Below are 23,857 nucleotides of genomic sequence, written 5' to 3' on the forward strand. Positions count from 1 at the left end.
ATGTCCCGATAGGACCTGCGTGAGACGCAAGGAGCGCACATCATGTCGCTGAGCAGACTATTTCTTCAGTACAGGCATCAGGGCCTCAAGTTTGCGCCGGCGGGTTCACGACTAGCTCTTAATATTAATGGGGAAGCTCTTGCAGTGAGCTTAGATATTGTGATGGCTTTCACGAAGGTCTGGCATGTGGAACATCTGTCGAAGCTACCGGCTTGCGTGATTTCTGTCGTTGTTCACGTTTTCTGCTTTAATACCATTCCCGTTAAAGCTTTTGTATCGGTAACGTAGTTAAGTGGAGTGGTAGCTTTACCCTAGTTATCATCTGAAGTGTTGAAAGTCCTCAACAGAGTGGTATTTCACACTTAGAAAAATTATCACAGTGGCTTCTAAGCTGTGTAAAAAGCTTTTAAGCTGTGTAAAGCATAGGTTCGGCTTCCTGTGCTTTCATTTCTGGATCTGTGTTTTCAAGTACCAGCTGTTTCCACTTGACTCCGTAGAGAAATCAATCATTGGAATTATTGATTATATTCACATGGACCATGTAGAACCTTTGGATCAAAAGAGGGAGCTTAGCCATCGTTATAGAAAATTTGATCAAATGAAGTAGGTATGTTATTTTTGCAGTCTGATGATAGAATCAAACAAACAATAGCAATTTTAAACCTTAAGCTGGCAAATGTCAAGATTTTTAGCGGGAACGCGAGAAGTGAAGTAGCGTGAAATGCTTCATTTTGTTAAAGTCTTTGTAATTAACCATCACTTTACTGTGACTTTATTTCATCCCATTTCACCTTATTTCTTTTTATTTAACTTCATCTCGACTGATTAATGTATCAAATTAATCAATTTTCTTTTATTTCGCTCTATATATCATTTTTTATGAAAGAGAATAAAATATACACATTAAGTAGCAATAAGGGATTAGGCAGTATGGTGTAATATCTACGACTTTCTACTTGGAAAAATGGAGCAACTACTACTGTCACTGTTTGACACCAAAGTATGACATTTGCCTTATATTTGTCAATAGAAGATAATTTACAGAAATAGAAGTCTGTGAATTTCTTAGACGAATTTTGATTAGGGAATTATATAACAGAAAGTTACAATTGCATAATTTCTTCAAGAATTAAATTTGTATTAAATAATATTGTTTATTATAAAGTATAATAAAACTTATTTAAGTTATGCACACGGATTTGTCACCCCATTTACACACCGATGAGTGTAATATTTTTATCAAAAAATTAGTAGATTGCCACTTAAATGTAAGTTTACTAATTGTATATTAAAAACGATTTAGTCCACAACTTACTGTAATGTAACGTGGAAACTATGCTTCATACTTTTGTTTTTAGGTTATAATTGAACCTTTCATTGTATTCAACAAAGATAGTACTATCATAAAATAAACATAAAAGTTTCGTTTCAGCATCCATTTCGTAAATTTATAGGTTATTGCAATGATTATGATCGCGACATGAGGAAATGTTTGAAAGCTGAAAGACTTCAGAGGCAAAAAGCTAATCTAGATGAATCTAGACAACGCCACGCCAATATTCGAGCACGAATTTTAGCCCAGAGCGCAGCAGCCAACTGATATATATTTAAATTAGAAAACATAGTTTTGTGATTATGAAAACAATGGATTTCAACATTCTAGATTCAATACCAGACTTAGACAATCTGAAGACCTTCACAGAGAGATACTTTTCAAAACGATACTTAATTAATGTAGATGGCATAAAAAATAATGATATGATGATAATGTTTCATTCAAACCGAATTGCATTGTTATCTCTAGCACCAAGTCATTCCTTCTTCAGTAAAGACGAAAATTACAAAATTAACTTCAACATTGGTAAAATTGATCGTTTGAACAATTCTGTCAAAGGAAAAAGTAAAAAGGGCGGACAACTATTATCTCCAAAATCTGTGATTTGCAAGATAGAATTCAGCGATGAAAGCGTATTTGAAGTGCCCTGTTGCATGAAAGGTACTTTGGTTGAAGTTAATGAAGAACTTGTACAGAATCCATTGTTGCTGAAAAACATGCCAGATTCTGATGGATTTATTGCCATTATGCTAGCAAGTATAGCAATTTCAGAAGCGACAAAAAGTGAGTTGTTAACTCATGAAGAGTACATAAAATGTATTGATTGTTCTGTTAATAAACAATAGTATTAACTTTTTAAAGTTTGGTTTTATTTATTTGATATTGTATTAAAACCAAATTAACTACAATGTAAACTCTATGAAATCTTATTTCAACAGGATTATTCCTAAAAGTGATTAGGTTCATTGGATCTTTGTTAACATAATTAAAAGTACTTTTGTGACTGTTCATGTCATATATGATCACGATTGTAAAGTATTGAATACAGTCAGATATCCATACAAAAAGCATCTCATTCACAATTGAAACTGTTTTATTATCTGTTAGAAAAATTATGTGATACCAGACAAAAGAATTGGCGCTTTTCCTTGATCATGAGGACAAAGCAGCCCATAACAACTAGTGATAATGAAAGTATAAAAACATGATTAAACTGTAAAAGGAGTTTTAATTACTGCTGCAACTCTTGAAACCAAAGGTGGTGCTATGTTAATAATTCATTAATTTCACATTTAATCGTGCACTTTATTGCAACTGTAAGTGGATGACAGCCTACGTGATGCTAAGTAGGCTACGAATAAATAGACTTATTATTTATTCGTAGTAAGTAGGTCATGGACATTAACAATGCTAGGGGCACAGACAAGTTGTCACCAACTCCAAATAATCTTATTTATTTTTAGAAAGTTAATATTTAATAGTGAATATCTTATAAGTTTAGTTTTTTTCTTTTCCCAATCGAAAATATTCACAAGTAATTTCACAAAACAAATTTTGTGAAACACTTAACAACAAAATATTATTAAGGCCCTATGTGTTGTACACCCTAAATTAAGATAAAATTATTTTACGCTGAAACCGCTTCATTACTTTACGATATCGAAAAATAAGTAGAATGGAAAAGAGCTTCAAGCTTAACATAACCCATAGACACAGCCCACTGAGTTTCTAGCCGGATCTTCTCAGTTGGTCGCGTTTCCGATCTGATGGTAGATTCTGCGAAACACGGCTCTTGCTAGGGTTCGTCTTAGCAACGTCGTCAGGTTTGAGCCCCGTGAGCTCACCTACTTGTTAAGGTTTCGCTGAAATTTCAAATATATTAAGTGTATAATCTATGGCTGAAATAGTCGCTCAAGGCTATCAGCTTAGGTAGGAAAAAAAAAGCTACAAGCAACCATTTATTTTTAATAAATTCAAAACGACTTCGATTTTTGTATCATATGCAGTGTATTGATTGGTTTCATTTTTGGTTTGATTGTACTCCTGGTACCTATACCTACTAAAAACAAAAAGAAACTTTAAAATAGATTTATTTTGTTGAGATTTTCAAGTTTAATTTTAATTTTATTGAACTTTGGAAAACTGAAATATTGAACTTATTTTTAGTACGACAGAGGATAGTAAATAATAAATATATTTACTTTTTATTTTTGTTTACCCTAATAATGGAGTTATTGTTAATGCACTATGACATCGTAGTGTTATCAGTATTCCATTTTTATTTGACCTCTGGCTCTAGTACAATTTAATAAACATTGATAACGTCTTAAACGTATGATAGTAAAGCAAGTTCAATCTCTTTAAATATTGTTAGCAGTCATCATGTGTTCAATACTTTTGTTTGCTTCCAAACTCACTAGAGGCAGAGTTAGGTTACCAGTTTTTTGTAATTACCGACAGTATAGTGATGAGAAAAGCCCGATTAAAACTCCGTTATATGAGTTACATAAGAAGTACGGTGGAAAATTAGTGAATTTTGCTGGTTTCCTACTTCCTGTGCAATACGTTGATACAAGTGTTTCTGCTTCCCATCTTTTCACCAGACAGAATGCATCGATATTTGACGTATCTCACATGTTACAAACAAATGTCAGCGGTAAAGATTGCTTGCCGTGGTTCGAGTCAATTTGCCCCGTGGATCTTAAAGGGCTTGCGAACGGATCGAGTTCACTGACTGTTTTCCTGAACGATAACGGTGGGATAATTGATGATTTAATAGTAACAAAAGTAAATGAACAACAGCTCTATATTGTATCTAACGCTGGTCGTTTAGAAGTAGACAAGCAGCACATGCTAGAAACTTCGGAATTGTTCAAGAAAAGAGGTAATGACGTGAATGTCAGCTTCTGGGATGTGAACGACAGAGCACTTCTAGCACTACAGGGGCCGAAAGCAGCCAAATTATTGCAAACATTGACTGATTTTTCTTTAGATGATCTAGTATTTATGACATCACGTGAGGGTCGTGTCGCCAATGTTGGTTGCAGAGTGACGCGCTGCGGATATACAGGCGAAGATGGTGTAGAACTCTCTATTCCGGCAGATAAAGCAATCGCTGTTGCAGAAGCATTGATGGAATCGAGTGATGTGAAATTAGCAGGACTCGGGGCTAGAGATTCATTGCGTTTAGAGGCAGGCCTTTGTCTTTACGGTAACGATATAGACGAAACGGTAACTCCTGTTGAAGCTAATTTGACCTGGCTAATAGCGAAACGTAGGCGACAGGAATCCAACTTTCCCGGAGCTAACATTATAATGAAACAGATTAAAGAAGGAGTATTAAAACGAAGAGTTGGTATTAGATTAGAGTCTGGACCTCCTGCTAGAAAAGATGCAATTTTAAAGGACCCAATCAATAATAAAGAAATAGGTAAAGTGACAAGTGGATGCCCAACGCCCTCACTTGGCGGTAGCATAGCAATGGGATATGTTTCCGAAGCATTCAAAAAAGTAGGTACTAATCTTTTGGTGAACATTCGTGGTAAAGACGTTCCGTGTTCTGTGGCTAAAATGCCTTTTGTGCCGTCTAAATACTACATTAAAAAATAAAACAATAAAATTGCAATTCAACATTTATTGTATGCCTTCACGAAGGTAACAGGTAAAATAACTTTACTAAATCTAGATAAACTTAATGATGGAATTGTTGAAAACTATCTTCTAAACCAATGGAATAAAAAAAAACCCTATTAAATAATTTTAACAATTCGTATTACCACGCATTGGTTACTAAAATGTACACATTACTAAACATTGGAAAATAAATATGTTTGAAAATAATTATGAAACTGAATTTAAAGGAATGCTTTATTTTTTGAACTTATTGTCGTTTAATACTGTTCTACTTCTGTCTTCTAATAACTATCACAGGATGTTTCGTGCTTCACAATTACTTGTTTATAAATCTAATAACATTTGGAATGATTTCTAAAAAAAATGTGCTCATTTTGTGATAAAAAAATACTGCACAATAAACTTGTGCTATAATATCCTGTACTTTTCATATATACAGCCAAGGTAAAACACATGTATTAATTAAATTTTGGGGCAAAAATTCCAGCCTTTAATAACACTAATTTAAAACTATATTACATCACTTAAGTACACTAACAAGACAGTTTGAGCCTTTAAGTACATCACATAAATATATTATCGTATTTTGAGCCAACTGCAAAATTCAAGTAATGCAGTGAAACGATGGTGTCATTCTGATTCCGTATGGTAACGATGACTTCCTTATGACTTCGTATGGTGTAATCAAAATAAGATCTGAACTACAGGTGGCTTCTAGTTTCAAGGAAACTACACTCTAATACATCAACTTACTCTTTTAAATGCGGCTTAAAAATAATATATCGACGCTTGAAAGGGAAACGTGACTAAGCGACAATGCGTGAACTTTACAGTAGACTAATTAAAAGTTTTAATACATGAAAAAAATCTATTTTAACGAATCTAGCTGTAGGATTGAAATGATTTTAACAGACCTAGAAATATATTTTTTTTGTGCATCGAATATGGTTATTGCCTATCATTTATGTATTAAGCAGTTATTGTAGCTTAGTCACGTTTGCCTTTCAAGCGTCGATATGTGTGATTCGGTTTCCAATTTTAAGTTTTTTCACTTTATTAACAATCATTATGGTGGGAGGTCAGTACTATTCTTATTTTATTAGCATTGTATTGTTTTAAGATTAATTTCTACCAGAAAGAACCTTTTTCGAATATGAGTATCGTACGTTATTATGTCAAGTGAAATGATTGATCGAGCGATAATGGCATTAGTAAAGCTTAGCTTTACAAATGACGTTCCTTAAGGTTTGTTCACACCGAACAACAATATTATTTCCCGATATTCTCGCATGCTCGAGAAATTGTTGTTTTGTAAATCTGCCTTCAACGTACAGAGTATGACGACTGGTGTCGGACCCGTATCGGCATCGTGGCAATGTCACTTACTACTCGTTGTTGCTTCATCGTCCATATGAAAATGGGCCAGCCGTGAAATCTCTTGATTTATGTTGTTTATTCTATCAGAATACTGAAAACGATACATCTTTTTTATTATATCGAATTGAAATTATCAATATTGTATTAGGTTCAAACTAGCCCTGCATATTTCTGCCGTGAAGCAGTAATGCGTTTCGGTTTGAAGGACGGCGCAGCCGTTGTAACTATACTGAGACTTTAGAACTCATATTTCAAGCTGGGTGGCGGCATTTACATTGTAGATGTCTATGGGCTCCGGTAACCACTTAACAGGTGGGCCGTGAGCTCGTCTACCCACATACGTAATAAAAAAAAAAAAAAAAATGTCGAGCGTTGAAAGATTATTTGGTATATACGACATCTTTGCAACTTTACAGGAGAACCATTTAAAGTTTAAAATTTGGAAGTGAAATATGACATGACAAAAAGACTTCAGCTATTTGAATGATGTTATGATTACTTATTGTAATATGAATATTTAAAAAAAAAATATTTAAAATAAAAATAAAAATCTAATATTTAAAAAAAAAAAAAAAACATGCCCGCTGAGTTTCTTGCCAATTCTTCTCAGGACGGAGGCTAATTCTTGTGAATTGGCGGTAATTCTTTTGACGTTCAACAAGTATGTACTTTCATTTATGTTGAATAAAACTTTTTTGATTTGATTTGATGTTAACATAATTAAAAATTGGTTTAAAAACATCCAACTGTTGATGCTAATACCAAATAAAACGTATCTTTAATTACAAATATATTATATGTCGCTTAAACTAAATAGTCATTCACACCTCGATATTGTGCTAAAAAACTTGATTTTTTCATCAATAAATAATTAACACAATATGCTGTTTATTTCGTATCGGCGTAGCGAAACATCGACTATTTGTCGACTACATATAAGCGGAAAAAAATATATAACACGAGTGACGTAATTAGTGTGCTCTTGCAATAAGCTGATGTTTGTTAAAAGCCGACAGATCGGTTGTCGCATCGCACCTGTAGTTATTTCATCACACAGCCGATTGTTCGATCTTTAAGACGATATCCTACTGTATGCGCGCGAGTTCATGTCCATCGGCCGTCTGGTGCAGTGGTAAGTGACATGGTCACTGCACAAGGGGGTCGCGGGTTCGAATCCCGACAAGGGAGGATATTTGTACGATGAATATAAAAATATCTTTTCCAGGGTTATGGATGTATATTAAAATTTAATATATGTATGTGTATAATAAAAATATTACATTTATATCCGTTATCTGCTAGCTGTAACACAAGTTCTTTACGAACTTACCACGGGACCAGTTAACGTGGCGTGATTGTTAGTAAATATTTATTTATTGGAACGAAGTTCCTTATCGCGCGTTGTGAAAGGGGGCTAGACGGAAAAAAATCTTACGAAAAGTTGTCACGACACTTTTTAGATCCGTCATTCTGACCAATCAACGTGTAGGCGCTTATCGCGTGACATTGCTCGTATCCGATTGGTCCGCGTAATGAGTACAGTTTCTCGAGATAGCGTTTCAACAATAGTAATTTAGTTCATAGTATTGTTTTTTTCTTCTTCATAATGCCGTAATTTATTATTATAACTTAAAAAAAAAAAATACAATTCCTTCACTAATTAATCGAAAGGAACTTCGTTCCATCCGGGTGTCCCTTGACACCTCTGAAGTTTTTTTATACATATTTATTTTATCGGGGCTAGAGGCGACACGCGGGGGACAGCTCGCCCCACCTTCGTCCGTCTGCCCGCATTTGTCTGACGTCGAGTGTTGTCCGTGACGATTGTGACGCGCGCTTATCGATATCGAAAATTTACGCTAACGCTATTGTGTTATTTAACCATGACTACTCCGCTTCCAACAAGCTACTGAAAAAAGATACATACTGATTCCGACTCTGATCTGTCGGTTGTCTTTTCATTCGATAGTGATTGAATTGGAATTTAAAAAATATTTTTCTCTATTAGAAATAAACAAGTAATTACTTATCACATTTATTTTATTCCATAAATTGCAAAATCAACTTATTTTACATTAAACCAAATTGACAGCTGTTGACTAAATCGGTAGTTATTATCGACATTACCATTATTAATTAGGTCACAGCACTACCGCATTCCTCAGGATGGACATGAACTCGCGCGCCTACAGTACTGGTGGTAGGGCGTATTGTAGCCCCGTACGGGTAGATACCTACCGCCTACCTGCCTATTTCTGCCGCAACGCAGTAATTGATTATACTAATTCAATGTCTCAAGTCGAACCGTGGCAATCACGATATGATGTCCATGGGCTTTTATAACCGATTGATGTCGACATGACGCACGTCTCTTTATTTGAGCGAAATAAAAAAATGTAGGTAGGTTGAATTTTTGAAAATTTTTATGCGCTGTACATTGCTGTTCGAAAATTTTAGTGTAAAGTAATATACATACATCCGACTCTATGGATTGTTGGGAGTCCTGCTGCATCTCTGTGTTCTTCTCCTCCTGTATCCTACACTTTATCTGGCAGTTGATTTGATTTTGTAGTTTAAAGAATATCTTCCGGTACTCCTCTTGTATTCTATTCATTTCGTTAGTTATGTGCATATCTTTCTTTTGCACATAATCCTGCAAATTAATATAAATTATATTGAGTCTCGAGCATTGCGCCTTAAAGATACATGAGTATGTACCATCTTTCTAATTCAAGCGTCATGGATCCAAAGGTAGCGGTTCCTTCAAGTGAACTTGATATTTCGACCTCAAGTCTCAAAGTAAGCGGCAGTTCACGTCTGCAGCGTCTGCAGTGACCTACGTACCCTTGTATAATCAATCTATATATATATAAATTAATTGCTGTTCGTTAGTCTCGCTAAGATTTCTCTACGTGATCGAATCCGAAATGAGGAGATCCGTAGAAGAACGAAGGTTGCTGACATAGCCCGTAGAATTAGTGAACTGAAGTGGCAATGGGCCGGCCACATAGCACGAAGAGAGGACGGTCGATGGGGCAGAAAGATCCTGGAGTGGCGACCACGTACTGGCAAGCGCAGTGTGGGACGGCCACCTACTAGATGGACCGACGACCTAGTAAAAAGCGCTGGATCTCGTTGGATGCAGGTGGCAATGGACCGGTCGCACTGGAAATCTATTGGAGAGGCCTATGTTCAGCAGTGGACGGCGATAGGCTGAAATAATGATGATGATGAGTCTCGCTAACGACAGCATCATTGAGTCAGTCAAGTCAGTGAAGTCTTAGTAAATTCTGACTATTTGAATGGGAAATTATTCCATTTAATCTCATCTCCTTTCGTACCATTTCATTTCATCCCGATTGATTACAATTAAAAAAAAAACATCATTCCGCTTAATATCATTTTTCATAAAATAGAATTTGTATGTACATATTTAAAAATGAACATTTTTAACACTGACCGCAATGGTGTCGTTGGAAGTTGGTAGCCAATGCCAACTGCATATCTACATCTATATATATAAAAATGAATTGCTGTTCGTTAGTCTCGCTAAAACTCGAGAACGGCTGGACCGATTTGGCTAATTTTGGTCTTGAATTATTTGTAGAAGTCCAGAGAAGGTTTAAAAGATAAATATGAAATTCTCGGAATTAAAAAAATAAAACAATTTTGTTTTTCCTTTGATGTGCCACGTCGGATGGATTTCTTTTGTTTGTTTTAAGTATATTTTATACAAAAGTTTACGTCATTTATTTATCGATTGAGGCACTACGAAGTCTGCCGGGTCAGCTAGTAACACACAAAAGCCATATCTATATTAGTTCGTTACCTTATAAGTCAATATGGTCTTTTTAGCGTTTTTGTATTTCTCTTGAACCGCCGAATGTTCCGAATGTAATGCCTCATATTTATGTTCGATGTGCGTCAATTTCAGCTGTAACTCCGTGAGCTTAGTTCTCATCGCTTGACACTCGTCCGTGCAACTCCTCTGCTTGATGTTTTCACGATCGCTCTTGAGCACGTCCTCGAGAGAGCCCAGCTTGGAGAGTTTCTCTTTGTACCTGTCCGATTTCCTCTTGCACTCAACGAGGGCGTCCTTAACGTCCTGACATTCGTTCTGTAGCTCGTTGTGTTCCTTTATGAGCACGGATATTTCGTTTTCTTTCGCCTCGAGAATCTGAGTGACCTTCGTTCGCTCGGTGAGTATGAACTCTTTCAATTTTTCGACTTCCTGCGCTTTCCTCTCGAGCAGGTCTTTGAGTTTCGCGATCGTTTCGAGCTGTTCGTTTTCGATTTCTTTGATACGACGAGCGCAGTTCATCTCTACGGTTTTCATTTCCAATGTGAATTTCTCTGCGATCTGTTCCCTTATAGCTTTCTCTTTCATCATGAGGGCGGTCTGTAAAATAAAGAGTAAATTTAAAAACAAAAAGAAAATCTATACTACTACTCGAAATAAACTAAAAGATTTTTAAGATTTAATCACGACTAAGATAATTCGTTAACGTGCTTATAAAATGTTCAAAATATCGTAAATAAACGGATTACACTTATCACAACGTGTTTGGGGTTAATCACCGTCATATACAACGGCCATCCACAAACCGGAACGCATTGATGTTTCGCGACAGAAGTTGGCAGGATGGGAGTGTTTCCCCGTGCGGGCTCACAAACCACAAGATGGCCTGTCAGTAATTAAGCAATTAGCAATTTTTGCCGGTTTAATTTTTATTAGACTACATTTTATTTTTAAGCCAAAGGCGTACCTTACCTGACTATTTAAAACTATTTATGACATAACTAACAGCATTTTAGATCATGTCAAATACTTAGACATGTCTCATGCACGCTACACATGCAGTTACACAGTTTCAAGTCGTCGTGGCCTAAAGAATAAGACGTCCGGTGCATTCGTATCTAGCGATGCACCGGTGTTCGAATCTCAGGCGGGTACCAATTTTTCTAATGAAATACGTACTTAACAATATATGTTCACGATTGATTTCTACGGTGAACGAATAACATCGTGTTATAAAAATTAAACCCACAAAATTATAATTTGCGTAATTACTGATGGCAGGACCTCTTGTAAGTCCGCACGGGTAGGTATCACCGCCCCGCCTATTTCTGCCGTGAAGCAGTAATACGTTTCGGTGTGAAGGGTGGGGCAGCCGTTGTAACTATACTGAGATCTTAGAACTCATATCTCAATGTGGGAGGCGGCATTTACGTTGTATATGTCTATTGGCTCCAGTAACTACTTAACACCAGGTTGGTTGTGAGCTCGTACACTCATCAAGGCAATAAAAAAAATTAGACTACATTTTATTTTTAGGCCTAAGGCGTACCTTACCTGACCCTTTAAAACTATTTAAGACAGAACTAACAGCAGTTTGGATCATGTCAGATACTTAAGACGTAAAAAAAAAACTTTGACATGTTTAACTGTGATGTCACACATGACAGTTAGGCACTTTACCTTCGCAGCCAGAGTGTCGTCGTCGTGCAGGCGGGGGTCGAGGGGCGCGGGGTCGGCGGGCGGCGGGGCGGGTCCGTCCGTGTTGGTGCCCACGCTGCGCTGTTCCTGCAGCTTGTTGAAGCGATCCGTGATGTACTGGAGGAAGAACTCTCCTTTGCTCTTCAGTTCCTTCATTAAGGCCACGTTGCTCTCATGGGAGGCTGTTTTGAGTTAAAAAAACGATGCTTTAAACATTCGTTTGGAGATATCGGTCACTATATAAATGTAGGATTGGTAAGAACGGAACGTATGAAAAGAGTGTGGAACGGAGCGTTGAGATGTGAGTGAGAGAAAACGGAAAAAAAAGGGAGAACAGAATAACAGAAAAAAGGAAGATGGCGAAGATGGTTAATAAACGAGCAAGACGCAATAAAAGTGTTAATTATTAATTATTATTAGAACAGAAGATTTTGGAACAGTGGAAGTTTTATTTTATGCGCTGCGATCCCTATTCTACATAAATATGTCGGAGAAGCCATAATTATTAGCACCGTCGTCAGACATCATAGGGGCGAATAGAGTAATCGAGCTAAGAGAAATATTAAGTACACCGATCACGTTTGTTGTCTTAGAACAATTTAGAATTCTTCTCTTGATGTTAGCAAACGAAAACGAATGACAGTTCTTAAGACAGAGGCACCGCTCTTCAAGAAGGCTGGTTGGTAAGTGTGTAATGGCGTCTACGCGCCTCCATCGGTTAGGCTCTATCGTAGCACGAAGTTAGCGGAGTTCCGACGATACCGCGCTTGTGCTTACGATACCGCACCTGGTGTTAAGTGGTTACTGGAGCCCATAGACATCTACGACGTAAATGCGCCACCCATCTTGAGATATAAGTTCTAAAGTCTCGAGTATAGTTACAACGGCTGCCCCACCCTTCAAATCGTGCTGCGTTTCGTTTAGCTAACAAACTAATATGACCGTCTCCGACAAATATATCCGAATAATATACCGAACCGCTGAAAGTGGGTACCTATTTATTATATATCATCATAGTATATTATATTAGGAACAGTGAAGTCACGTTTTTTGTCCGCGATGAACTTCTCAACGAATGAAGCGATTTTAATGAAACTTCGTACAATGAGTGTAGTCTAGTCTGCGAGATAGTATTAGCGTTTATGGCGATACCAGCAGGAATGAGTGTACAGTATGAGTTGTCTGGTCCCATTTGCGAGATAGTATTGTCGGTTATGACTATAGCAGCAAGAATGAATGTACTAGTATGAATTATGAGCCACGTGCCAGCGCGGCTGCTACCGACTCACCCAACTGTATAGTACATTTGCTGAGCTGTTCGTCCAGAAGCCGGATACGTTTCAAATGTTTCTCACAATGCGAGCACGGCTCCATTTCTTTTCTCATAGCTGTTTTTTCATCTGTGAAAAAAATTTAAATGGTTTTTATTTTGGATAACGGCAGCGAACGGTTTCATAGTGAACAACTTCGGTCAAGACTTTTAATTTGGAGCTACTTTTATTGTTTAATGTTTAATGACCGTGAAACCTTAAAAAAAGGAAACATTGGGAATAATGAGGTATCACTAAATTATTCCCAACGTTTTGTTTTTTTCAGGTTTTACGGTCATTGAACATTAAACAATAAAAGTAGCTCCAAAGTAAAAGTCTTGACCGAAGTGATACCTCAAGCTATCGCTGTCCAACGGGGTTAAAAGTCTAGTGGCTTATCTCTCTGGAGACCTGGACTTTTGGACGTGAAACCGCCATCAGCGAAGAAATGTTGTAAATTTTTAAAATAGCGTGTTTATTTTAAATGTTTTATCTAATCCTTTTTTTAAATGTATTTTACTAATTGTTCCATATAAATGTGAGTGACGAACAAGAACTATCGTAAGCATTCTAGGGATTTTGTTAAAGACAAAAGTTGATGATATATTAGCTTCCCAAGTCGTATAGACGAGTGTTGGCGTGTAACATTTCAACTTTAGGGTTGCATATTTAAATTAAAGGTTTGAAGATGATTTGTTCAGTTTTTGTGTTATGGAAATATTTTTGATCCCTAATTTATTGGTTTCATTAAATGATGATTTCCATAGGCTCTTTTGAAAGATGCGCGAGTATTTTTTTGAGAATCGTAACGCTCCGCGTGACGTTTCCGTTTGCTATTGGTCGCTGCGTGCGCGCCGCGTTCGGTAATCGCTGCAGTAGAGCGAGATAGCACTAGTCTCTATTTGTGTTCACTTAACGTCTTAACGTAGTGCAATAAAGTCTATGTTTCAACGGTGTTAACACTAGTGTTCAATCGACTTAAGCTTGCTCCCTACGTCATTAAACTAGTGTTCAATCGACTATTTTGCTCTCTACACGTCATTTTGGATCCTCCCGATCCATTAACAGTGCTTTTAGGTACCCCAAGCACGGGCCGTCGTTTTCAGCGAGTAAATTAACCCACAGATACAGCCCACTGAGTTTCTCGCCGAATCGTCTCAGTGGGTCGCGTTTCCGATCCGGTGGTTGATTCTGCGAAGCACTGCTCTTACTAGGGCTAGCGTTAGCAACGGCGTCAAGTTTGAGCCCCGTGAGATCATCTACTAGTTAAAGCTACGCTGAAATGGTCTCTCGAGACCATCAGGTTAGGTAGGAAAAAAAATAAAAAATTAAATCGTTCTCTACAGAACTGTGTACTGCGCAGACTAATTTTACTAATTAAATCCGTACGTACACATTTTGAAAATAAAACGAGTTACTCGGCAGCAGACAAGCTATTGTAAAGAGTCAAAGATATATATTTTTTTTTAATTGTTATTTAACTCGGGATTATTTCGGACGTATGTACCTTCGAGATATTTATTTAATTTCTCGGAAAACTCCTTTTGTTTGTCGGTAAACTCCCGTTGCAGCTCCGATATCCTCCTGTTGGCGCCCTCCAGTTCCGCCTTCGTGGCGTGGAACTCCGCGTTTAGCTTCTCTATGGTTTGTCCCTGGCGCGCGGCCAGCTCGCGACTGTCCCTCTCTTGTGCCCTGAAATATTCTCGTTCCTTTTGCATCATCGACTGTTGTTCTTTCAGTTCCCTCGTTATCGAGTCGCGTTTGCTACAAACCTGTACAAAATAATAATAAAAAAAAAACAATCCCAACTGATCTCTGTGAAACAGGATTATTATTAAAGACGTTTGCTTATAATTAATCGTTTGGCACCGACCGGCCATCAGTAACGGGAATACATATAGAACACGTATATACGCTGCGTGTCTTTGAAGCAAAGGGTTCCAGTATTGTCAGTCAGTTAGTCATTTATGATTTACATTCTATTGTATGATCTGTAATCAATAATTATTCCTGCTATTACTGTTGTACCAGGCTGCGTAGTTATATACATAAATATATACAATTTTTTTCAACACTTACGCAAATTAATAAATTATAATGTTTATCAACACGATATTTGTATATGGCAGTAATTGTTTTTTTTTTTTTTTTGTAATATTTATACCATAGGTTACTGAATTTTATACCATAGACTACGCGGCCTTTAATACAATAATTTTGATACCTGCAAATACAAGGTTTTCAATTCTCCGTTCTCTCGAAGCGTGTCCTTCAGCTGGGAGCTGTATTTCTCCAGCTCACGCAGCAGGTCCGCGTTGGCTTCCTGCACGATGGTCGCCCGACTGCCCTTTTCGCTTCTCAACTTGTCGTATTCCATTTCTAATTCGGCGTATTTCAGTCCCGCCTTTAAATTATAATACAACATTCAATAGTTTTTTTTGTGTGCAAATCAATCTATACATTAATACGTGAAGCAAAAACTATATCCCTATAACCCTTTTTACGAAAATTGCGCGGACGGAGTATGAAATTTTCCACACTTATAGAGAATATAGAGAAGAAGTGCACAATGCTAATATTTTTTTAAAATAATGCATAAAAGATACATTAAATCAATAAGGAAAACATTACACACACTACATACCATGTATTTGACGCACACACGCATGCATACTATTTGTTCTTGACGTATATTTTTTATTGTGTAGCCTTGGCGAAATTTGTGATTATAGGAGTATAAAATACAATCATAATAGTGTACAAATTTACAATTCCAATTAATTATAGTCGAATTTCGACTACTGCGGGACCTCTAGTTAATTTAAATGGCCATTCATAGCGAATTACAATAGCAGTCGACACTAATTTTGAAGGTACGCTTCGGGTACGTGGTGCAATCTAACTCTCAGACATCCCAGTCTGAGTTTGATGTTTGAGTGTGACATATACGAAAAGGTCAACAAGTAAAAATCTCAAAAAGTGCTCATAGCAGATTTTGGTTTGACAACGACGATATATTTTATATATAGAGATAAAACACGTACGTTTTTAATTTCCGCCCTCGCTTCCTCCAGTTCACCCTGCAGCCTCTCGTTTTCATTTTTATAGCCTTCCAGCAACTCACTGTCGGAGTTACTGCCCAATAATTCGATTTTATTCTGAAGCACCGCCAATCGCGAATTGAGTTGCATCTCTATACCCTTTTGCTCGTCGAGTTTCGCACGCAGCTCCGATTCTAATTTACGATTTTGATCAATTTTTTTGTCCCTGAAAATTGCGTAATTTGGCTAAGGTAATAGTTGTATGAACAGATTCAAAACAGTTTTCGTTTATCGATTAGTCAGAATAGGTATATTAGGGCAGCGCATATTGGGTCAGTAATGAAATCGATATGTTAATATTTAATTACCTAAGTATACGATTATATACCTAAGTATCCGATGAATAACGTTGCAATGGACTAGGCACCGCGAATGGACGACGATGAGCAAGTGTCGAGACTCGAGGGAGACCGGGGCGCGTGCCGATATTCGAAATTTAAAAATATATCAACTAAATATTACTATCTTTTTAAGGTTGTACGGCCTGGTAACAAGACTTTTAAGCAAGGTCTTATATTTTTTCTTATATCCTGTTACAATATAAACAAAAAGATATGAAGGGGACTTTTTGGTGGGAACGCGAGGAGTGAAGTTGTGTGATTTGTTTTATTTTTTCTATTTAGTGTTTCTTCAGGTTTAAATGTGTAATAACGGTAACTGTTTAATATCTGTGAAAATGCACAAATGTGGGAAAATGAGATAAAGCTGCTGGACGTAACTTCTCGGGTTCCTCCAAAAAGTCCACTGAAAAAATCTCAGTAAGGCTGGTTTTAGTGTCACTCGGACCGTCAAGTACGGATCGCTCCGCGCGTACTTGATCCGCGCTTATCGTCCGCGTATGGCGTTTTAGTATCATCCTGACAGCGGCGGTGTGCAGACGCGCGCAATGAATCCAACGTGGCGAGTGTTATTACTTACTGTCCTATATTACACTAGAAAAAAAAATTAAGCGAAAAAGGAAACTACATGTTCACCCTTTAATAGAGCAGAGAGCCGTCGCGGGAGAATTAATCATATTATACAGGAATTAGAGGGCTGACGAAACAAAATTCTTTAACTACTTACGAAAGTAGTTAGACATACGAATGTCGACCAGAAGTTTTGACGAACTGCTGTCAAAGACAAAATAAACTGGTCTGTCTGGTTTTTGTACTGTGGATCAGAGGCATCCCACAAACATTTCCTCAAACGAATTTCATTGATCAACGACATATTTTCATGATTGTACTGCGCTCCGGACGATACTAAAACGCTCACTGCAGGCAGAGGCACGCGAGCAGCGGTCTGCGCGGTTAGCTCCGCAGCACGGACGCGCCATGCGGACGGCTGCGGAGCTGTCCGCGCGGACGTTCGTCCGTACGGACCTGTCCGCATTACTCTAAAACGCTCCCTAGGATTAATACAGATCGGTATGTGCGGAGCGATCCGTACTGACGGTCCGCGTGACACTAAAACCAGCCTAAATGACCACCATCTTACTGAGATTATATTTCTTCCCATATCATCTCATTTCATTTAATTTCACCCCAGTTGATTAATGTCTCAAATTAATTATCTTCATTTCGTTTCAGTCCATATTATCATTTTTCATAATGATATCATAATGATGATCATCATAAGACATGACTTAAATGTCAGCATATTTTCATAATGATGATCATCATAAGACATGACTTAAATGTCTTAGTTAGGAGGTCGTAAAATCCCTTAAGAAAAAAAAAATGAAGTGAAATGAAATGAGGTTGACTAATACTGATATAAAACTTTAATCGATTGGGTTGAAATTAAATAAAACGAGACGAGATAAGATGAATTTAAGTCTTAATAAAATGCTGGTTATTTACTGAGACTTTTTCAATGGACTTTTTTTAAAAACCCGAGAAGCTACGCTCAGCGGCCTTGTCTCATTTTCTCACATTTTTACACTTTCACAGGTGCTAATCGGTTAATAAGCCACCGTTATGACACATTTAAATCTGAAGGAACACGAAATTAACAAAACTAAAGCAAAAATGAAACAATTAACACAGCTTCAGTCCTCGCGTTCTCGCCAAAATGTTTATACTGACTAATTGTCAATAATTGGACATTACTTTCTCCGGTCCATTAAACGCTTACCGTTTTACGATTTCGTCTTGCATCGACGATAGTTTCTGCATCTGCATTTTATATCGGCTCAGAATCTCTTTGAGCGTTGCCAATTTTCCTGGCGACGGAGGTTCCCCTGAGGAATGGAAAAAAATATTAATATTTTTATTGTATTTTTTGTTTCCGTGCGGAAGATCTTAGATATCACGACGCTATTGCCGCTACGTCTTTTGAGCCAGTTTAAAGGCTTCGTCAAACATAACGCGTACTTAGTGCTGCGTTTTAACGTCGCGCTCTTTTCATGTCACACATATTGACTAGATGAGCCCAACGCTTCTCGACGCAACGTAACAAATCATACTGCCTTTCGATAGCAGTGTGAAAATTTAACAGTATTAACATGTCGAGTGATTCAGATGTGGCATTGTATAAGCTTGGGTATTTTCTAACTAATTCTATCAATTTTTCGGGCATTATCCAGTATTTTAAAAAACATTCACTCGGACGCTAAAATAAAATTTGTAAAAAATTACAACGCCTGACGTCAAAGCGTCCTAACGCCGCGACAGAGCGCTGCGTACTTATAGCGCTGGGGCTCTGTTTGACGGTATGTTACCATAGTAGTACAACACATCTCGGCGTCATAGCGCGTAATTAGCGCTCTGACGCGCGCTAATTACGCGTTCTGTTTGACGAAGCCTTTAGAATGTCTTCCTGAAAGAGCTGGCATGGCATGTGAAATAATTTTGTTAACATTATCAAATAACGTTACCGACCTAAATAAGTATTTTCCGGTAAAGATTCCACCAAAATCTGATGGAGCGTGGAACGCCAATTTTCGTATTCTTTCTGGTTCGCGTTGAGGTTGTTTCTGCAGATCACTAGTTCTTGCGCCGTCAACTGCAATTTGGACTGAAAATGAAAGAAACAAATTATTTTCTCATGTAAAACATTCATAGGGAATCGAATATCTTCGCTGAAGAATTGCTTTTTTTTATTACTTAGATGGGTGGACGAGCTCATAACCCACCAGGTGTTAAGTGGTTACTGGAGCCCACGGACATCTACAACGTAAATGCGCCACCCACCTTGAAATATAAGTTCTAAGATCTCAGTATAGTTACAACGGCTGCCCCACCCTTCAAACCGAAACGAATTACTGCTTCAGAAATAGGCAGGGCGGTGGTACCTACTCGCGCGGACTCACAAGACGCCCTACCATCAGTAATTGGGCTATTTGGCGGCGGACTCTAGTTGGAGGGTGGTCGGCAGCCAGTCGGACTAGTCCTACCACCGATTGTGTTTTCGGCTCCCGTTTAGCACTACCCAGGGGTCACTTCGGTATAAACCTACGGAAGCGGGAAGCAATCAACCCCCAACTCACCCCTAGTTCTTTAATTTGTTCCTTTGCAGTGTTCCTTTCGGTCGTTAGCTGCAGGACCTTTTCCTTCAGCCTGGCCGTGTCCCCGTTGAGGAGCCTGGACTGAGCCACTTCTAGTTCGCTCGCTAATCGATTTATAGTGCTGCCTTTTTCTATTAACATTTCCTCTTTCTCTCGCACATTTTCCATGCAACGTTTTTCTAGTATTTTTATTTCATTCTCCTGTTTAGGGATGCAAAACAATTTATTTATTTAAATAGTTCTAATTGATTAATTTAGATATGCAATAGACGTTTCATACCTTCTCTTCGAGTCTATGTTTTGCTTTTGTGAGGTCATTTTGCAATCTATCCACCTCTTCTCGGTGCCTGATGACATAAGTTTAATTACTAGGAGAGTCTTGTGTGAGCTTTATATATTTACAGATAAAAAAAGGGTGCGTGTACTTATGTACGTACGTAAGAAGTTATACTTTATTTTAATTAAATTCTTTTTTTTTTTTTATCATTTTGAGAGAAAAAGATTAAACAACATCCTAAAACATGCATATTGGACATCCCTTTTCTTGACATCGTATAAATTCGGTAATTCTCGGTACGGTTCGGAAAGTTCACCTGCGGCTATATTCAGACACGCCAAGTTACGTCGGTCGTATTGTAATGAGCGATTTAGTGGGCAGCTTCATTCTGTTAATTTTGTGTCACGGTGCGCGCGCATCGTAAAATTTCACTCTCATCAATTTTTCATAACGCGCCTAAAGAAGTATAACTTCAAAAAGTATTAAGTTACTTTGTTAAGTTAATCACAAATTTGATTGTAAGTACGTCATTTACCTCTCTTGCTGTTCTCTGAATAATGTATCGGTATCATGTGTGTGCGTAACCTGAAATTAATAGTCTGTTTTGACTGATTGTAATAAAAGTTGATTACAAAAAAACCATCAACCAGCCAGTTCTATCACAATTCATTCATGTTCCAAGACTGACTGCTTTGTACAATACCATAGAGATGTTTCAGCTTGTCTCTTTTTACTTATTGTTTAGTCGGGTGGAGCTCACAGCCCACTTGCTGTTAAGTGGTTACCGGAACCCACTCACATCGACGCTAATGCCGCCATCCATCTTCAGACACAAGTTCTAAGCCTGATTTCTATAATACAACAGCTAGATTAGGCATATTAACCTGCAAATTGTGACATCTCTGCTGTAGTTCTTGTAAGCTCATGTTAGCAGATCGCAGCTCCAATTTCAACTGCTCTTTGGCTTGATCGCTTTCCATGAGCTTTTTTGTTAATGTGGTAATCTGCTGTTCGAGTTCAATAATATTATGCTTGCTTGATGCTGAAATTTTAATAGAAATTTTAGTACTTTACTATCTGACAGTAATTGAATATATATACTACACAGAATTTTTAAGGTGTTTGGTTTAGTAATAATAGTTCATATAAATATCCATACGATAGACTAGCAAACAGAGTGAATCCTCAAATGTAATGGTTCCATCAATTTCGAAATCAACACCCAATGTGCCATTGGCCATGAACTAGATATAATAAAAAAAAGAAAACAGATGTCTTGTATGGTGATGCAAGCTGTGCAAGATCTAGAAAATAAGTTGAAACTCAGAATAAAACATACTAAACTGTTTCTGAATTAAATATTCAAACCAATTCCAGAAATGTATTATTAACATCGTAAGCAGGAAGATCACCTTAGAAAGCGATAATTGTAAAAAAAGAGATCCAAGTAGCTACATGAAGGAGTATACTACACATATTATTAATGCACTCTTAGTCTGTAATTAGAGTTTAATAATAAATAGTATTTTCTAAAGAATGAGCATAGCACAAGAGTATAACTTTCATAAAAAGTATTACATGCAAAAATGTCTATTAATACCATGCAAATGTTGAGCTTCTTGCAAAGATAGTTCTGCTTTGTCCTTATCATTAATAGCAGCAGATAATCGGGCTCGGAGACTGTCTATTTCTGCATCTGATTTCTTTATTTCCATTGCCAGCTCCTGACACTCTTTCACACGCATCTATGCAAAATGGTTTTTAATATTTAATGAAAATCTTATCTTTTTAGCATGTTGTAAGAGTTTATTGTGTTATACATTTTCTTAATGAAGCCTATGGAAATATTTAACTCACCTCATATATTACTTTTAATTCTTTGTATTTCTGATATTCTTGTTCATCAAAATTGTTCATGCCATTCAAATGACCTAAACATAATAACAAAAGTGATTACTTACTTTGTTATTTGTTTAATTTAAATATACAGTGTGTATTATGCATATTGGTGCTTAGTATAGAATTGTTGCCATAGTCCACAGATATTACAATATAAATGTTATCTTGAAGCATAACATCAAGATCTCAATGATAATTTAATAAATTTACACTAAGTTAAAAGTGAGGTGGTTCAGCCATGTATGTAATGGAAATAAAATTAAAAAAAACTAGTAAACCCTTACCTCTCAAGTCCTGTTGACAATAATTAATTTGCAAATCACCCCCTCCAAAAGGGCTAAACTGTTTGTGGATTTGATCCTCCTGATTTTTTACAGTATGAGATCTATGATTTTTAGAGCTCTCACAATATTTTTTCGGCGTTTCCCCAAGGTTGTGTGCTTCTTTCAAATGTTTTAATGAATCTCCATAAACTGGAGGTAATCCTGTGCATGTTTGTGGAACTGGAAATTTATTATTTTATGTATTAGCACTCAAAAATGTATTTCGTTTCTTTAATCATGAGTACTGGTGGTTAGGTATGTTATGATTTTGCAAATATTAGTACCAGTTCTGTTTCCACTACATAACACATTGAAATGTAGTTACAAAGTATGTTATTAAAATTTGAACCATAATCCATTAAATAATTTTAGTATAAACAACTCAGTAAAATCTCATAATTCAAGCTAAAGATTGTGTATTCATGTATTTCTATGATTGAGCCATAGTCATTTATTATTTATCTTAAGGGTGCTATGTAATAGTATGATGCTATTGTAATATAGTTTGGATTTCAAACTGGTGATTGTATTCAGTAACAGAATTCATAAGTTTCAGTGACAACTTAGCACCTGATATGGCCTTAAAAAACTATACTATTAAATTTTTGTTATATTAAAAGTTTGTATCATTACCATCATGGTTATGTGGATCCAGAGTAAAGTTTCCACTACTGTTGACCGAGCTAGCCTCATCCTCATCAGACAGATCATCAAAGCCATTAGCCAACTCTTGTTGTAGCTGAAAGGAGTGTTAAAGAGGATTCAGTTTCTAAAATTTTAATTAAAAGTTTAATAGTTGTCTGTGATCAAATGTATTGTTATTTACTTCTGATATTTTTCATTGATAAATCTTTTTTTCTTCAATCGATATTTCATAATTAAAGCTAAAAAATAATTTTGAGGGAAACGTAAAGTAAACAAAAAATTGTTGGCATACTTCTTTGTGTCTCCTCTTTTGATCTTCAATTTCTTCTTGTTCTTCCAGTCTGTCTTGTGCACTATTGTTTATATGAATACTCATTGCACCTTGAAATAAACTCATACCCTGTCCATCCATTATCGAAGTTGTTGATGAAATTAAAGCGTTTTGTAATTGTGAAAACGAATTAACAAACAAAAAATAACAAGTTTGGTGAAGTGGCTTCGTGTTTTGAATTTCAATAATGTCAATGAAACATTTTGGTAATTGCAGTTCTATTTTTCCAACTGGATATGCAAAGGTATTATACCAGACTGCCTAATCTTTTAATATATTTTTTAATGAAAAATGATAATACGGAGTGAAGTGAAATGATGTTGATTCATTTGAAACATTATTCAGTTAGCATGAAATTAAATGAAATGAAACATGAAGAAATAATATAGGATGGAATTTAATCTCAGTAAAATTATGGCTATTTACTGATTTATGTGTGTTATCTATGATTAAGACTTTTCAGTGGATTTTTTGGAAGATCCCGGAACATAGATTAAACACTTGTCCCGGAAGATACATCCAGCGGCTTTGTTTCGTTTTCCCACATTTGTGCATTTTTACAGATACTTAACAGTTAATAAGCCACCGTTATTAGATATTTAAACCTGAAGAAACATTAAATAGACAAAATAAAACAA

General features: G+C 36.7%; 4 protein-coding genes across 5 annotated transcripts; 3 read left to right on the plus strand and 1 right to left on the minus strand.

Moving 5' to 3' along the window:
- The first annotated feature begins 1,005 nt into the window (after window positions 1–1,005).
- On the plus strand, window positions 1,006–1,600 carry LOC101744190 (COX assembly mitochondrial protein 2 homolog). The gene is made up of 2 exons (XM_004931275.5): window positions 1,006–1,268; window positions 1,433–1,600. Exons 1-2 carry the CDS (start codon window positions 1,188–1,190, stop codon window positions 1,598–1,600), a joined length of 249 nt encoding a protein of 82 aa, XP_004931332.2. The 5' UTR covers window positions 1,006–1,187.
- Window positions 1,596–2,196, plus strand: LOC134198644 (protein Abitram). The gene has a single exon (XM_062669401.1). The coding sequence runs from the start codon at window positions 1,636–1,638 to the stop codon at window positions 2,179–2,181; it is 546 nt and encodes a 181-aa protein (XP_062525385.1). The 5' UTR covers window positions 1,596–1,635; the 3' UTR covers window positions 2,182–2,196.
- Window positions 2,197–3,370: 1,174 nt separating this feature from the next.
- LOC101744428 (aminomethyltransferase, mitochondrial) lies at window positions 3,371–5,195 on the plus strand. Its single transcript, XM_004931277.4, has one exon. It carries the CDS (start codon window positions 3,719–3,721, stop codon window positions 4,943–4,945), a length of 1,227 nt encoding a protein of 408 aa, XP_004931334.1. The 5' UTR covers window positions 3,371–3,718; the 3' UTR covers window positions 4,946–5,195.
- Window positions 4,956–23,473, minus strand: LOC101744576 (myosin-11). Of its 2 annotated transcripts, XM_012694888.4 has the most exons (19): window positions 23,181–23,473; window positions 22,877–22,982; window positions 22,205–22,423; window positions 21,879–21,952; window positions 21,622–21,766; window positions 20,906–21,063; window positions 20,557–20,606; window positions 20,025–20,091; window positions 19,727–19,945; window positions 19,119–19,254; window positions 18,373–18,478; window positions 16,198–16,420; window positions 15,378–15,557; window positions 14,661–14,925; window positions 13,133–13,243; window positions 11,826–12,025; window positions 10,176–10,745; window positions 8,823–8,999; window positions 4,956–6,437 (listed from the first exon to the last, which is right to left on the minus strand). In XM_012694888.4, the coding sequence occupies exons 1-19, from the start codon at window positions 23,298–23,300 to the stop codon at window positions 6,348–6,350; spliced, it is 3,216 nt and encodes a 1,071-aa protein (XP_012550342.2). In that variant the 5' UTR covers window positions 23,301–23,473; the 3' UTR covers window positions 4,956–6,347. The 2 variants fall into 2 exon arrangements, with proteins under 2 accessions (XP_012550342.2, XP_062525369.1); XM_062669385.1 differs by lacking the exon at window positions 4,956–6,437 and having other exon boundaries at window positions 8,366–8,999.
- Window positions 23,474–23,857: the final 384 nt, after the last annotated feature.

This window comes from Bombyx mori, chromosome 7 (assembly GCF_030269925.1).
Source record: "Bombyx mori chromosome 7, ASM3026992v2".
Classification (NCBI taxonomy): domain Eukaryota; kingdom Metazoa; phylum Arthropoda; class Insecta; order Lepidoptera; family Bombycidae; genus Bombyx; species Bombyx mori.